This window comes from Doryrhamphus excisus, linkage group LG5 (assembly GCF_037039965.1).
Source record: "Doryrhamphus excisus strain RoL-2023G ecotype Guam linkage group LG5, RoL_Dexc_Guam_v1.1, whole genome shotgun sequence".
Taxonomy (NCBI): Eukaryota; Metazoa; Chordata; class Actinopteri; order Syngnathiformes; family Syngnathidae; genus Doryrhamphus; species Doryrhamphus excisus.
In genome coordinates, this window is record NC_136361.1 from 14,122,577 (window position 1) to 14,138,158 (window position 15,582).

General features: G+C 41.2%; 2 protein-coding genes across 2 annotated transcripts; both read left to right on the forward strand.

The window, feature by feature from the left end:
• The first annotated feature begins 446 nt into the window (after positions 1–446).
• Positions 447–7,641, forward strand: akirin1 (akirin 1). Its single transcript, XM_058053803.2, has 5 exons — positions 447–811; positions 5,680–5,826; positions 6,670–6,798; positions 6,889–6,960; positions 7,038–7,641. Exons 1-5 carry the CDS (start codon positions 607–609, stop codon positions 7,046–7,048), a joined length of 564 nt encoding a protein of 187 aa, XP_057909786.1. The 5' UTR covers positions 447–606; the 3' UTR covers positions 7,049–7,641.
• A 788-nt stretch (positions 7,642–8,429) lies between these two features.
• Positions 8,430–14,146, forward strand: rhbdl2 (rhomboid, veinlet-like 2 (Drosophila)). The gene is made up of 8 exons (XM_058053731.2): positions 8,430–8,930; positions 9,310–9,559; positions 11,275–11,423; positions 11,708–11,820; positions 11,887–11,987; positions 12,215–12,275; positions 12,347–12,408; positions 13,516–14,146. The coding sequence occupies exons 2-8, from the start codon at positions 9,326–9,328 to the stop codon at positions 13,693–13,695; spliced, it is 900 nt and encodes a 299-aa protein (XP_057909714.2). The 5' UTR covers positions 8,430–8,930; positions 9,310–9,325; the 3' UTR covers positions 13,696–14,146.
• Positions 14,147–15,582: the final 1,436 nt, after the last annotated feature.

Genomic DNA, 15,582 nt, shown 5'->3' on the forward strand with positions numbered 1-15,582 from the left:
AGCTAGCAGCTAGCCAAACATTGTAAAACGTTTCTAATAATTGTAATATCCATGATGGTGTGAAGATTACACGTTTATATCCAATTTGAAACTGACGTAAATGTGAATAATCAATACGATAGATAGAAAATAACAAAAGAAAAATAATAGAATCGTGTTTAAGCCATTTACCTCCAGACGTCTACTGTAATGAACCTTCGGTTTGAGTTCAACTCGAACCATTAGGATAATCACGGGGGGCGACAACTAAAACACAACTACAAAAACAACACACAAGTCAGAACAAGCCCTTTTATTTATCATTGTATATTAATAATCAACATTTAAATATATATATCAGCTGAATTTTCACGATGAATAGACGGACAATAACAAACAGGGAGTTGTGACAATAGAAGGCCCACCCCCGTTGCTCATTGGTACGCTCTGCTATTGTGACGTTTGAAAAATCCAGCAAGCTCTACTTGCCTTTTCGCTCCTGGAGAAAGAAGCTCTTGTTGCGACCAGGAAGAAAGACCCCGCAACGCTTCAACAACCGGCATTAACACCCAGCTCACCGCTCGTTAATCGTCCTCTCCAAGTGTCCCCTCTTCTTTTTTGTCGAATATGGCCTGCGGGGCGACGTTAAAGCGCTCGATGGAGTTCGAGGCCCTCCTCAGTCCCCAGTCTCCCAAGCGCAGGAGGTGCAACCCCTTACCAGGGACTCCCGGCACTCCGTCCCCGCAAAGATGCAACCTTCGAGCCCCGATGGACACCCCGACGCATGCCATGTCGCCGCAGAGCATGGGAGGCGAGAGCAGACTCACGCCAGGTAGCGAATTTAATCCAGTTTGTCTACTTACCTTTTGCGGGGTGGGTGTCATCATGGGGGAGGGGGTTTGGGTGGATAGCTAGCTTGCTAACTAGCTAACATGCTAACGTTAGTTGCCTCAGTCAGAATGGGGTTTGAAGGCTAAAGGTAAGCTAGCAAGGCCAGTATGGGCTGTGTCGTCGTTGAGTTGTTGTTGACTTATGACTCGTGATTTATTATTTTATTCATTTACGAAGCTTTGTATCCACTATATCTGCATATTTGACGTTCAAATCCACTGAATATAAACGTACTCGCCAGTCATCCATGGTGTTTGTTGAAAGCAATGTAGCTAGGTAAACATTCGTAATAATCATGTATATCATATAATAACGTACAAATGACACGCAAGCACAATGCACATCATTGCAAAAACATCATTGCTAATTGGAAGTAATCGTCTTGCATTGAGATGGTGGTGGGGGGCGAGTTGCCATTATTCCTTTCCTCCTGAGGGTGGGAATGCATTGTTCATTTCCTTAATGCCTTCTCCTCCATTAATGCTGCTCAGTCTCCTCCTCCTTGACGAACAACATGCACAGTGAGGCGTGGAAAAGTAGATTATTATAATTAATACAGAGGAACCGCCATTGCAGGTTTATGGTGGGTTCCACGTTTGGCAGCACGGCCACAATGCAGCACACACCCATGCTGTCCATGTAAGGCTCTGTTGGATCTTTGCATATAAACTATGAATAAAGTGAAATCATGACAAAGAAGCACTTGCTAGCCAAAGATACTCCTTTTGCTGTGTGAACTTCCTACTGAAAAGTGCTATTTGAAGATTCTCTATAGAACAGGAGCACTCTTTGTAAGGACCTATTTCAAAAATCCTAGTCACGCTAGTCAAAGATTCTCTAAATGAAAGGAGCGCTCTGCTGTCTTGAAGTTCTGACTGGAAAATTGCCAGTCACAGATCAATATGACAGTAGCGCTCTGTTTGGAAGGACCAACTGCAAAGAAGATGCTAGTCAAAGATCCTCCTTCACAAAATTTCTGCTTTTTTTAATGAGCTACTGCCTAAAAGCTAGTTGAAGATCCTTTATATGGCAGGAACTCTGTTTTTAAGGATGCACCGCAAACAATTTTGTATTGATGTATTGTCAATCTACTACAAAAATGAAAGAGCCTCACTCAATACGGGAGGAGTTTAAGGACATACTGCAACAATGCTAGTCAGAGATAATTTACACATCAAGAACTCTCTGCTCTTTTTAAGGACCAACTGCAAAACACGAATCAGAGGTCCTCTATATGATGGGAGCACCCTGTAAGGATCTGCTGCAAAGTTGGCAGTCAAACATCATGCATGTGACTGGACTTTGCTTTTTTGGGAGATGTCCTGCAAAATGCTAGTCCAAGATCCTCTATATGACATGAGCACTCTGCCGTTTTGAGGAAGTTACTGCAAAAACGCTAGACAAAAGCTCCTCGAAATGACGGGAGCGCTGTCTATGCTAGTAAAAGATCTTCTGTATTTATTATATTACAAAAAAATCCTCAGTATGACAGTAGGCCTCTGCTTTTACAGTCTCACTGAATGCTTATCAAAGATCCTCTAAATGGTGGGAGTGCTTGGCTGTTTTAAGCATCCAGGCAAAAATACCCATCGAAGATCTTTTATACGGGACTTTTCTGCTGTTTTTAGGAAGCTACTGGGAAAAAACATCATTCAAAGATCCTTGATATGACAGTAGAGGTCTAATATTTTTTTATGGAACTTCTGCCAAAGCAGCAGACAAAGATCTTCTATATGACAGGACTTCTCTGCTGTTGGTCGGAAGCTACCATCAAAAACGCTAGCCCAAAGATCCTCTGTCTGCATTCTGTTCTACTTGGAAGACTGCCCAATGATTGCACAGCGAAGCGGAACAGTACATGCTGACTGACGACGTCTTGATGAGCCATAAAGCTTCTTCCGAACGTTTAACCCCTCATGTAGCTAACATGGCACAGCTATTGTCGGCAGTGTCAATCATGATTCAATGACCCAATACGAGGGCGCTTTTGATGGAATTTTAGCCCACGTTTTCCCCAAAGGTGGAATTAATCTGTTCCAGGGTTGAAATGTGGCCATCATAAACCATTTAACTGTCACATTGTTGCATTTTTTCACTGCCACACAAGTGTGTAAACAAGTTAGCCCCATGGCGCATCACGGGGCTAGCAGGTTTGAAGACGTGTCAGCCTGATGTGTCGTGCTTTAAACCACTCAAATGTGGTGAGTAAAGTTTGAAAATAATAAAACGATTATCATATATGTATATAAATATGAAAAAAAGCTTTCAAAGGGAGATTATTTTTCCCGGCGGGTCTGTCTCATTTTACTGAGTAAGCAGGACACAGGGCAGACAATGCTTTACAATGTCTCAAAAACTAGGGTTATTAACATACTGCTCTATTTATTTTTTACTTTATACAGTCTGTATATTTATAAAACGCACACAAAAGAACGTGACGCCACATATGACACTGATTTTTGTGCCGCTTTAGAGATATGGATACTTTCCAAATAGTATAACTTTTGGTGTGTTTTGAATTTTTGGGTGTTTTTGTCATTGCTGCTGTGAAGAGGTGTCGGTGTGGCGTGTTAGCACATCGCTGCAGGCTTACACAGGGAGTGGTGCTTATCTATCACACAGCATGCTAGTTGAGCCACACACACACACACATGCCAGCTGTTTTCTGACTCATATATCATGGACTTATGCTCAGGGTTAAGTGTGGGGCTCATCCTGTTGAGATAAAAATATTTTTTTCTAGGAAGATATGAGCTCAGTGTATTTTTTTTTTCTTTCAAAAATCCCCCCTCTGGTCTCCTGCCACAGGTGGAGGTATTTTTTTTCCTCTATTGCGACATCGGTCTTTAATGAAACACTCTAGCATGCTTATCTTATTAGCTTGCTGTCTGCATGGCCGCCCAGCAGCTGCAGACATGATCTCCACACAGCAGGTATCAGTCTCACAAAGATGGCCCTCATGACGATGACGATGGGGATGAGGGAACAAGACAGGCCTGTCTCACAGAGTTTGGGCCAAGCGGCTTTTTTTTGTGTCAGCTAAAGGTCAGCTGTCACCCAGATCCCATTCCGCCTCACAGTCGGGCAGGTTTGATGTTTTAGTATGCGAAAAACCACTTGGGATGTCGGGAATAAACCTCAATAGAAACCTTCACGACAAACCCACAGCCATTACCCATGTTTATTATAAGGCTTAGTAAAATACACAAATATGAGATACACATTAGAACAGGGGTCTCAAACTCAATTTACCTGGGGGCCACTGGAAAAAAAAAAACGCATTTATTAAAAACAGAAAAATATACAAACTTTTTCAGTGCTTTGGTTCCGATTTTCTACAATAAAAGCTCTGATAAAACGTTCCACTGTTCTCAAATATCTTAATTTTTATTTTTCTACACAAAATAAGATGAAAAATAAACAAGAAAATCAATCAATCAGTAATAAATAAATATAATAAAAACTTAAGAAACCACATATAGTTGGTGGGTAGACAAATTATTTTTTTCAGATTAAAATTTAACAAAGCATTATTAGAGCCCTGTAGACATGACAAAACACGACTATAATCTCATTTATACTTTTTACAATATATTACGCAACTGCAGGGTCTTGAAACACATGCTAACTAGCAAACTAGAGAGCTAGCGACCTAAACGGTAGCCTTCAAGTTATTTCCTTTAAACTTAAATAGCCAAAAACTTACCACTTCCACACGGATAGGGAGGATAACTATCAACAGTTATTTAACCTTTAACATGAACATTAATCAAACGTAATAATTTTTTCTGGGTACATGATACCATACAGCATCCATATCAAACTTGTGCAGGCTGCACTAACATTAAACTTTCATATCAAGGCGGGGGCCTCAAACTAGTGTCCCGCGGGCCGCGTGTTTGAGACCCCTGCATTAGAATCATTTCAAGTCAGAGCTCAGTTTTAGACACTAAAGTCAAAACAGTTTGAATTGCTAAAATTGGTTCTTAATTATTTTTTATTATGGCTGTTACAAAACAAAAAACGTGTTTAGGTAATGTTTTGTTTTATGTTGGTGACAGTTTGACCCTGGAACAGGTATTTAAAATTTCCAATCTGTGGAAAAACTGTGTAGAAATCCAAACTATACAACTAGGGGTTGTATGTTGAAATTGTCAGATTTCCCAGTGTACTGCAATGCACCATTGTGTTTGTAGCTAGACCACTGACAGCCTTATGCTTCCTATGATGAGTAGCAGATATATCTCGGTGAGAAATACGCTCAGGTCAAAAATGGTAATTTCCCAACAGTTCCGGTGATAGTCTTTGTTGATGTACTGTAACCTGAACCCACCCATCATACGCTTCACTGAACCAAACCCCCCACCCCCAACACAGCAGTGTAGGGCTCCCAGCATGTCCAATCTACTTGCTCCATCTCTCGTCGTCTTCATTGTTTGGTCAGTGCCTAAAGCCTTTTAGTCCACAGCCTCCGCCTTGTTCCACTAACTCCCGGAAGTGTCTGTGATTGATTGCTCAGCCTGGCTGTGGCATGGATGGGGGCACAGGGTGGAGGGGGTTTGGGGGTATTGTCGTTTCCAAGCAACACCCTGGAGTTGAGCTGCCACAACTACAAGTTGACGGCGTTAGGACGCAGTGAAACATGCACAGACGCATCCTGTTTTATTATCTTCCTACATGATGTGCGAAAGTCATTCATGTGACTTCCCTCGCCTGTCAGCAGCCAACTGATGAGCCGATAAACAAAATACTCCCCGAAAGATAAATATTCATAACTTTTAACATAACTTTCTTCTGTGTTCCTTACAGAGCAGATCTTCCAGAACCTCCGCCAGGAGTATAGCCGCATCCAGAGGCGGCGGCAGCTGGAGGGGGCTTTCAACCAGACAGAGGCCTGCGGCTCCACAGACATCCCCAGTCCCACTTCCTCCCTGCACGCCCCCAGCTCCCCACCAGGTAGGAGAAGAAAAATAAACATGCAAACACCCAAACAGCAGCAGCAAGTCATTTCTGGAAAATGGAGAGTAGAAATGGTGGCAATGTAATGGTAATGGTTTTATTTCATTTGAACATGCATCAGATTACAATTGAATGCATCACATAATCAGTTCACAGTTCCACATGTCCAAAAGGAGTAGGAAGAAGCAAAGCTTATTAAATCCTACCTCTCTATCTGGTACTTTTACAATCAGTAACATTTGTTCACTTCCTGCTTTCCTAATATGTTTTTTATTTTTTTAAATTTAATTTTTTTGTCCCGTACCGAAGTACGAGGTGATATGACCATCCAATGACATAATGGGTACCATAGTAAGTGTCAATATAATGATATGTATAGCACATCATGACTGGTTCAAGACTCTTCATCCTTGTATTTAGCAAACATCAACTGCTTGTATTGTTTCTTGAATTGGCTCATCGTTGTGCATTGTTTGAGCGTCTTACTCAATCCATTCCATAGTTTGATTCCACATACTGAAATGCTATGGCTTTTTAATGTAGTCCTAGCATATGTGTTTCAAATTTAGTTTTTCCCTGAGATCATATTTCTCCTCTCTTGTAGAGAAGTATTGGATGACATTTTTAAGTAATTGGTTGTTTTTAACCCCGCCTCTCGCCTGAAGACAGCTGGGATAGGCTCCAGCACCCCCGCGACCCTCGTGAGGAAAAAGCGGTAGAAAATGAATGAATGAATGGTTGTTTTTAGCCTTATGCATTATTTTGGCTGATTGAAGATGAACTATATCAGCAAGTTGTTGTATGTTGTTCGATAGTGAGGCCTTTTCCTCATATTCCCAGGTGCCTCGAGACGGGACCAGCCCTCGTTCACACTCAAGCAGGTCAGCTACCTGTGTGAGCGCCTGCTCAAAGACCACGAGGAGAAGATCCGGGAGGAGTACGAACAGATCCTAAACACAAAACTTTCAGGTAATCACCACCGAAACACTACCGCCGGGTGGCAGTACTATGGTACCTCAAAGATGCAACACTGCAATTTAGATCGTCGTGTTTTTACAGAACAATATGAATCGTTTGTGAAATTCACACAAGATCAGATCATGCGAAGATACGGCGCCCGGCCTGCCAGTTGTAAGTGAACCACCATCTTGTTTTTCTCTTTTAAGTGAGTGAAGGTCTCAATGTTGTCGTTTTCTTTTTCTTCTTAGACGTCTCCTGAACTCAACCGGAGTCCACCAGCTTCCTCTCTTTATCACAAGATGGCTGCTCTTCTACAGCCCCTACCACTTTTTATTTTTACCACCACATTTACACACACACACACACACACACACACACACACACACACACACACACACAGTGCCATGGTTTATCCGCTTTGTATCCAAAACTATTGCTGCTGGCCAAAACCTTTTGAAGAAATCTTGAGAGACAACCGTGTTATGTTATGAAGCCCTATCTCCTTCCATATCTTCCTTTATATTTTTCTTTCTTTTTATTTTTAAAATTTGACCCTGCAAATCTCGACTGAAGCAGATCCCCCCCCCCCCCCCCCCCCCCCCCCCCCCCCGCCTCCCTCCCATCATGTCCAGTCTCTGGCCCGGCACTCTAGAATAAAAAGCTTCTTCCTGGCTCATGTGATGATTCTGTATAACCTTATTGAGCGGCTGTATTTAAATGCTCCTCATGTCGTCCCTCCTCACTCACAACTCCTAACCTGAGAATATGTTTTTTTTCTTCTTTTTTGTTCTCCCTTTTGATGAAAAAAATAAAAGTTCTGTGATTTAAAAAAACAAAACAAAAAAAAAAGTCTGCCAGTGATGATTAAGAAAATACATGAAAAACGGGATGCAGTGAACCCTAATTAGTTTTTTTGCATTTTACTGACCCTACTCAAGGTTTAACTCTTAATAGGCCCTTTATTATTATGATTATAATTAGATTATCATATTTCTTATGGCTGGCTGCATGGTGATATAATGGTTAGCATGTCACCAACACACTTGGGAGATGGGGAAGATCCGGGTTTGAATCTCCATTGGGCATAAAATATTCATACCACAACTATTGAAAGAGAAATACAAAAATATAATGCAAGAATTAAAAAGAATCTTAATAAAAATATCCGATTAGTATAGTAAAATATTGATATAACAAATATAGAGGAATGAAAAGAATAAGAAGTCTATAAAACTAAGACTAAATAATTTCTAATATTTAGAAATATATGTATACTTAGCGTAGTTATACTTTTTCTATATAAAGTATTCATACATAATTGAAATACATATACAGTATATAAAAATGCCTATCCCAGCCTTTTTGGGCGGGAGGCGGGCTCCACAAATAATATACAGATAATATATAAATAATTTTAACCTTATATTAGTACAATAAAATATTGATATACCACGAAAAGGTAGTAAAGTAGGAAAAAATAATCTTGAAACGTACTATAATACAAATCGAGGAAAAGTCGTTGCTTGTAAATATGGTCTTCAGTGCCACCATATGGCAAATAGACGTAACAGCACCACCCCTTTTATTATTTATTGTGAATTGAAGGCATAAAGTCACGCTGGTTACTGTTGTGGCCTGGGGATGTTTGCTGTTTGTTTAATTCATCCGGGCGGAGAGGTGGTGGAAAACAAACCAACCCCAGTGCTACCGTAGCGGTGACGTCAGTGCTCCCAGGTGTGGCACAGGGTGCTAACAGGCGCAGGTAAAGCCTCCTCCAGACGGGTTCGGAACGCTGTATTTTGGACCTTCAAATGACATCGGTTCTATGATGGGCCGGAAATAGGTTAGTTTGTTTTATAGTGCAAGTGGGAGGAAGGAAGTTTGCTGCAGCAAAACAAAGAAATCCTCGCGGGACTATAATTATCTTCAAAAGTCCAAGTGGGACGCTCAGACAGTAAATACGCTGCCGATCGTCTTCTGGAGAAATGGAAGCCTTGTACTGAAGAAGACGGACCCGAAAAACATCTTTGTAAAACATAATGATCTAGTTTGTGGACAATTGACGCTCTCACTCATTAAATATCCGATCGATATACTGTATGTTTTGGAAGCTACGCGGAGACTTACAGTTGAAGATTGAGGTGAGTTTGGCGAATTACACATAATTTTAGTTGAAAACTCCTTTTTTAAATGTTGCTTTGTTGGTTTAAATTACTTTTAAACCACGTTTTTGTTTGGTTTGTCACACAGTGGTTAGAAGTACATTATATGATTACAGTAGTAGCAACCAAGATAAACAGGAAGTTAGCTTCTGTATTATATATGCTTTGTCTGACAAGATTTCTGACGCATTTGTCAAGTTTTGAAGCATTTGTATTTTATACACACAAAACAAGTCAAGAGCTTTGCTATTTTTAAGATTTAAAAATATATATGCACAATTTTCAATGTACTCTAGCTAAAATGCTAAAGAGACTTATCAAGCCAGTATCATGTGACCACTTTTTTGCCGCCATACAGCTGTACAGGTGCCTTGATGACAGACATAGACCTCGAGCAGCGGGAGCCCTTCCCTGTGGACAATGATGATGGGAAGCAGTCCCACGCCAAAGAGGACCTCCCTGACGGGAGGCGCAAGTTGGGATGCTGCGAGAAGTTTCAGCAGACCATCTCCAGGTGGATGCTTCCGGAAGATGCTCGCAGCACCTATCTGGAGAGGGCCAACTGCTGCCCGCCTCCCATCTTCATCATAGTCATCAGCGTGGTGGAGGTGAGTTATATGCATATACAATATGACCTCTGTGTGATACGGAGTTGACAAGTCTGTGTTAGGTTGGCCTCACTGGTGTCACTTCCTTCCTCCTTTGTATCTTATGATTCATCACATGACTGGTAGGAGCCTTCTAAACACCACATTCACATCAAGCAATCCTGCTGACTTTCGGTTTAAAAGGGTAACTATTTAGGCTCTGATCATGTCACTATTTATGAAGATGAAGAAGAGCACACAGTAAATGACAATCATAAGACTATTCTTTCTTTCTTTTAACTTGTGATAGTACAAATTTTGCCTGTAACTTAAGTAAGCCAATGTTGATGTATCGTTAAGACGGTGAAATTGGTGGTAAGACACATGTTGCTGTGAAAGGGGACCTATGATGCTTTTACCACTTTTCTGACCTATAAATGTAGTTAGAATGTTGTATTCTCATGTTAAACCATGCAAAAGTTTCAGATAATGAGGTTTGTGCATTTGGAAGTGAGCCCTGGAAGAAAGAGTAATGACCACATTTACACCACATTTATTATCAACTCCTATAAAAATATGGCTGAGCGGCTGTCTATATATAGGTGGTCATCAAACAGAACAAAATAATTACTCACGGTGCAACGAAATGAAAACATAACACATCCACAGCAGGTTAATTCATTCATTCATTCATTTTCTACCGCTTTGTCCTCACAAGGGTCGCTATCCCAGCTGTCTTTAGGCGAGAGGTGGGGTACACCCTGGACTGGTCACCAGCCAATCACAGGGCACATATAGACAAACAGCATTCACACTCACATTCATACCTATGGACAATTTGGAGTCGCCAATTAACCTAGCATGTTTTCGGAATGTGGGAGGAAACCGGAGTACCCGGAGAAAACCCACACATGCACAGGGAGAACATGCAAACTCCACACAGAGATGGCCGAGGGTGGAATTGAACCCTGGTCTCCTAGCTGTGAGGTCTGCGCGCTAACCACTAGACCGCCGTGCCACTAACAAGATTATTCTTAAAAAAATATTATTAATAACTGTATTATTAATAACATTATTCTTTTCTGTGTTTCTTCTTGCTCCGATCCCGTCGCTCCAAATGGCATAACAAAAACATCAAATAACGGCAAATAAAATTTCATGGTACAGGGAAGTTGTAGCCAACACCTTTCCTGACACAGAGCACATCTGTTTAGCATGTAAGGGCATTTAGATCAACAATACTATCTGCCCCCAATGGCTGGACGGGACAAAAAAATATATATAAAGTGGAGTTCGGCAGCTGTCCTGAAGTCCTCAGGAGCCCCAGGCAATGTGACCAATCGCAGCGCAGTGAGCGTCCCTGGAGGCGGGCCGTGGGGGGAATACATTAAAACGGACCGTTTTGGAAATCCAGGAATAGGTGCAGATTCTGGAAGACCTTGAAAGCGTTCTGTACGGGTTATCATGTGTCGCTGCTCCGTAGGAGTCCACAACTCAATACAAAAATGAGCATAACAGGTTCCCTTTAAGGGAGAATGCAACTTTTGCAAAACAACTTTGTCATACTGTTATCTCCTTAATTCATCATGCTCATGATGACTATTACAGATGCTAGTCCAGCATACAGGAAGTGCTGCTGTGATTGTGTGGTCTTTGTGTTGCGTTCAATGGCAAAGTCATTAACGCAAACTATGAGATGTTTGTAGTCATTCTCGCATATTGTTGTTGTTGTCCAGCTGGCCATGTTCATCTACTACGCCGTGTGGAAGCCTCAAAAGCAGTGGGTGACCCTGGAGGAAGGCATCTGGAACAGTCGCCTCACGTACAGACCCGAGTACAGGCAGGAAGCCTGGCGCTTTATCTCATACATGTTTGTCCACGCTGGGTAAGTGCGGGAAATAGAGTTGTCTGATATGTCGACCGTGGGAACAAACAGCTTTTTAGAATTCTAGAAAATATCTCTTCTTGTCTGATATTTGTCTGGCCCTAGTACCCATGAGCCTAATTTTTATGTATTCATAATTTAATTTGATACACAAGTCATTCACTTAAAACTGCCTCACACAGCAGTAAACGGACAGGGACGGAACGTCTGAATACAAAAACAAACTATTTTCATTTCACTGAAGTAGCGAGAGTAGGTGTACTTAATGAATTGTCTCTCCCCAGTGTGGAGCACATCGTGGGCAACCTCATCATGCAGCTCATACTTGGCATCCCATTAGAGATGGTCCATAAAGGATTTGAAGTGGGCATGGTCTACCTGGCGGGTGTCTTGGCAGGTCAGGAACACCTCGGCGCCTTCATTGATTCCGATAAAGCTGACTTTGTTATGCCCCAACTCACAGGCTCGCTGGCCAGCTCCATTTTTGATCCGCTCAGTGCCTTGGTGGGAGCATCCGGGGGGGTCTACGCCCTCATTGGAGGCTACTTCATGAACGCTGTGGTGGTGAAGTTCTATTTGTTTATTCTACCATCATTTTCATAACTTGTATGGCAGTTAAATATGCTAAAATGTCACTTCAAACATTGCCTGTACAGTCAGTGAGGGTTTTATGATGACTGCGGTTTGACCCTGGAACAGATGATTGCTATTTCCATTGCGGGGGTTTATAGGCTTATTCATCCCAGACGGCAATATCACAAAAATCCCAGTTCTTTCTTGACTTTTTGCAGAATTTCCGAGAGATGATCCCTGTTCTCGGAGTGTTCCGTATCCTCGCCATAGTGATCATCGGTAGGCAGACATCTTTGTTATTTTCTATGTAATTTCTATAACTCTTGACGTGTCTTTAATTGCTGATGCAGTTGGCGTGGACTTTGGATTCGCTTTCTACAGAAGATTTGCCACCGACGAGGAGGGTATGAAGGTATGTACTTTGCTAGAAAGGCCTCCAGCAAGGTTGGATTTGGCGTTTTTCATTAGCGTTTAGATTAATGGATCCTGCTGGGACTTGATGCATCATGCACACATGCGTATGCATGTCTTTCTGCATGCCTCTGTCAACTAGGCGCTACTAAGATTATAATATAGCATATTTCATACATGTCTGCCCTACTTTGTTCTCCTGTCTCATCCCTCCCCCATGGATGCTCCCCAACATCATATTTGGTTACATCTCTAAACCAGTCCTGCCTGTTTTTAAAGGCATTTCATTACACTGGATGTTGAATAATGGAGGGTCTTGCAGTGTTGAAATTCTGGAAAATACATTCATTTTAGGGTACCAGTCCATTACAACAATATCAAAATAGTTTTTTTTTTGCGTTTTTGACAGATTGGCACATATTCTGTTGACATTAACCAGCAAAAAACAATTGAAAGTCATGTAATATGCATGCCTGGCCAGTAGATGGCACTGTCAATTTGCCATATTACTGTAAAACACTGAAGGCACGCTTGTTCTCTGATGTATTATTTAATGGATACTCTTTGGTTGCATGGACTGTAAATCAGGGGTGTCCAAACTTCCTGTCAGGGACACATCATGAACAATGAAAAGATGCAACGGCCACTATTTATATATTCGCATTTATATTTTTACAAAACTTTACTTAAATTATTTATACTTTACTTTAATTAATTATTTACTTTAATATTTTAACTTTGTGACTAGGATGACATTATTTTTCCTCATCATACTATAATTTTAATGTCATAAAATTTTTTTGACTTTCCATTCATACATTTTCGTATTATTTTCTTATTGTTTATTCATATATTTTGACTTATGATAATATGACGTTTTTCTCATAATATAACTTTTCCCCCAATTCTAATTTTCTAAAAATGACCAAAAAAAGGTCCAAATGTTTTGTTAGTTTTTCATCATTGTACGACTTTTATTCTACTAAAATGACATTATTTTCCCCCATTATAAATTATTATATATTATTCTTATTTAGGCTACCTAACACCAATAATAAAAATGGAGTGCCATTTACCACAGCTTGCATCCTTGTTTCTTCTGGTCAAGGTTTCATTCGTGGCTCATTTCGGAGGAATCGTGGCCGGCATGACCATCGGCTACGTCTTCTTTAGTGACTACAACAAGAAGCTGCTGAAAGACCCCCGTTTCTGGATCTGTATAGTAGGCTATGCCGTTTTTTTCCTCTTTGCCGTTCTCTTCAACATTTTCATCTCTCCCGCATCGTAGCGGGAGAGATGAATTTTTAGTGATACACTATTTTAGTGATACACTAAGGCGATACACAACGCCTTAAAGCTAATTCTTTTATCAATGTTTTTATTGTTTGTAATGAACATAATGGAAAAGGCTCTCTGCTGGTGACAAGTAGTAAAGTAGTATGCCACATTTCATGCTTATATACTATGGAAAGGTGCTTTTCAAATTTAAGCATTGGGGTTGAAAAAAGTCTTGCGGGTAGATGTGCTGAATTTATGGATACATATGTAGTCATTTTATGTTAAAACTAAAAAAATATATTTGTCTTGCTTTGGTGTCAACATTAATTGCAGGATTTTCCACTACACATATTTTGCATACGTACTTTTGTAATAGACACTTCAAAAGCTCATTCCCACCATGTTGTACATTTGTGTTTTTAATACGTTTGTTGTCATATTAAAAGTGGAGTTTGCGAGTATTGACTCTCATGTTGTTTGTTATATGCCCAAAGACTCTATATTACTATCTACTGTATCAATATCTAACTCTTGTTTGCTGTATATCCTCATTGTAGCCAGGAGCCATCAACTCGACTGCAGTCAGTATGGGGGCAATTACGAGAGGTAAGGCGTTTATTTAAGAGCTGTATCTTATCTTCCATGCATTTTCCTCCACTTATCCGAGTCCAGATAAGTAGAAGTCTCAGTAGGGAAGCCGAGTCTTCCCGATCCCCAGCCACCTCCTCCAGCTCCACAAACATTCCCAGGCCAGCTGAGACATAATCCCTCCAGCGTGTTCTAGGTCTGCCCCCGAGCCTTTTCCCAGCTGGGCATGCCCGGAACACCTCACCAGGGAGGCGTCCGGACTAGATGCCCGAGCCACCTCAACTGGCTCCTCTTGATGTGGAGGAGAAGCTCCTCCTCACCCAATCTCTTAAGTGAGTCCAGCTACCCTATGGCGGGAACTAATTTCAGTCGCATGTATCCGCGATCTTGTTCTTTCAGTCACGACCCAAAGCTCATGACCGTAGGTGAGGGTGGGAACATAGATCAAGGCCGCCCCTCTGTGACATCACAAAGGGGCAGTTTTCCCACGCCTTTTGAAACCGAGCGTTTTGAGCCACCCCAAACTTCTTTCAGGGCTCACTCCCCATTGCGCAAACCTCATTATCAGAAACTTTGAATACAACATTCTAACTATATTTATAGGTCAGAAAAGTGGGGAAAAAAAGCACAATACGTCCCTTTTAATATATATTTTTGTATGATTTGTTGAAAAATGACGTACACTTTTTTTCCCGTAGGGTAAAAAGAAAGCATTTTATGTGATTGGTTTATTTACTTGTTTGCACTGGACAATTAATTGAAGTATGGTGTCTAATAGAGCGGAGGCCACTATTTAAGGGAACAATAATACTTAAATTATAATTATACGTTTAAATGGGATCCCGTCACGAGTTCATGACATCGTCTTTACCTCCAGTGGGGTGTGAAATCAGACATACTGTAATTACACATAGATTTTTTTAGCTATGGATTGAACAGGCCTGTATTGACGAGCGGGCTGCAGCATCTGCCCCCCCTCCCCCCTCGTGTCCAGCCCCCTGTACATATATAACACAGTGCTGTGCAAACAATCATGTTTGTGTACATATAGGAAATGTACACACACAAACATACAGTATGTGTTGCGTCACCATGTGGAAAAATGACTTGATAGATTTTGAAAACCTAAATAGAGCTGATGTGCGGTGATTGAGGTCAATATGTGGTGTTATGACCTAAATGCATGTATCATGCTTATTGACATGCACGGCCATTGCTCATTGTGGAAGTTGGCACTCTTCCCTCAAACACTTGGCAGAGTGTGGAGGTGGAAGGTCACTTGGAGTTTACAGGAAGGGATGCTAACTTT

What these genes read in the sequence shown, in the direction of transcription:
- akirin1 (XM_058053803.2), top strand. Translation starts at nt 607, where the DNA reads ATGGCCTGCGGGGCGACGTTAAAGCGCTCGATGGAGTTCGAGGCCCTC. An exon ending in CGAGAGCAGACTCACGCCAG is followed by an intron (nt 812 to 5,679) that starts GTAGCGAATTTA and finishes TGTTCCTTACAG; the next exon opens with AGCAGATCTTCCAGAACCTC. An exon ending in CCTAAACACAAAACTTTCAG is followed by an intron (nt 6,799 to 6,888) that starts GTAATCACCACC and finishes GTGTTTTTACAG; the next exon opens with AACAATATGAATCGTTTGTG.
- rhbdl2 (XM_058053731.2), top strand. Translation starts at nt 9,326, where the DNA reads ATGACAGACATAGACCTCGAGCAGCGGGAGCCCTTCCCTGTGGACAAT. An exon ending in TACATGTTTGTCCACGCTGG is followed by an intron (nt 11,424 to 11,707) that starts GTAAGTGCGGGA and finishes GTCTCTCCCCAG; the next exon opens with TGTGGAGCACATCGTGGGCA. An exon ending in CCTCGCCATAGTGATCATCG is followed by an intron (nt 12,276 to 12,346) that starts GTAGGCAGACAT and finishes TTGCTGATGCAG; the next exon opens with TTGGCGTGGACTTTGGATTC.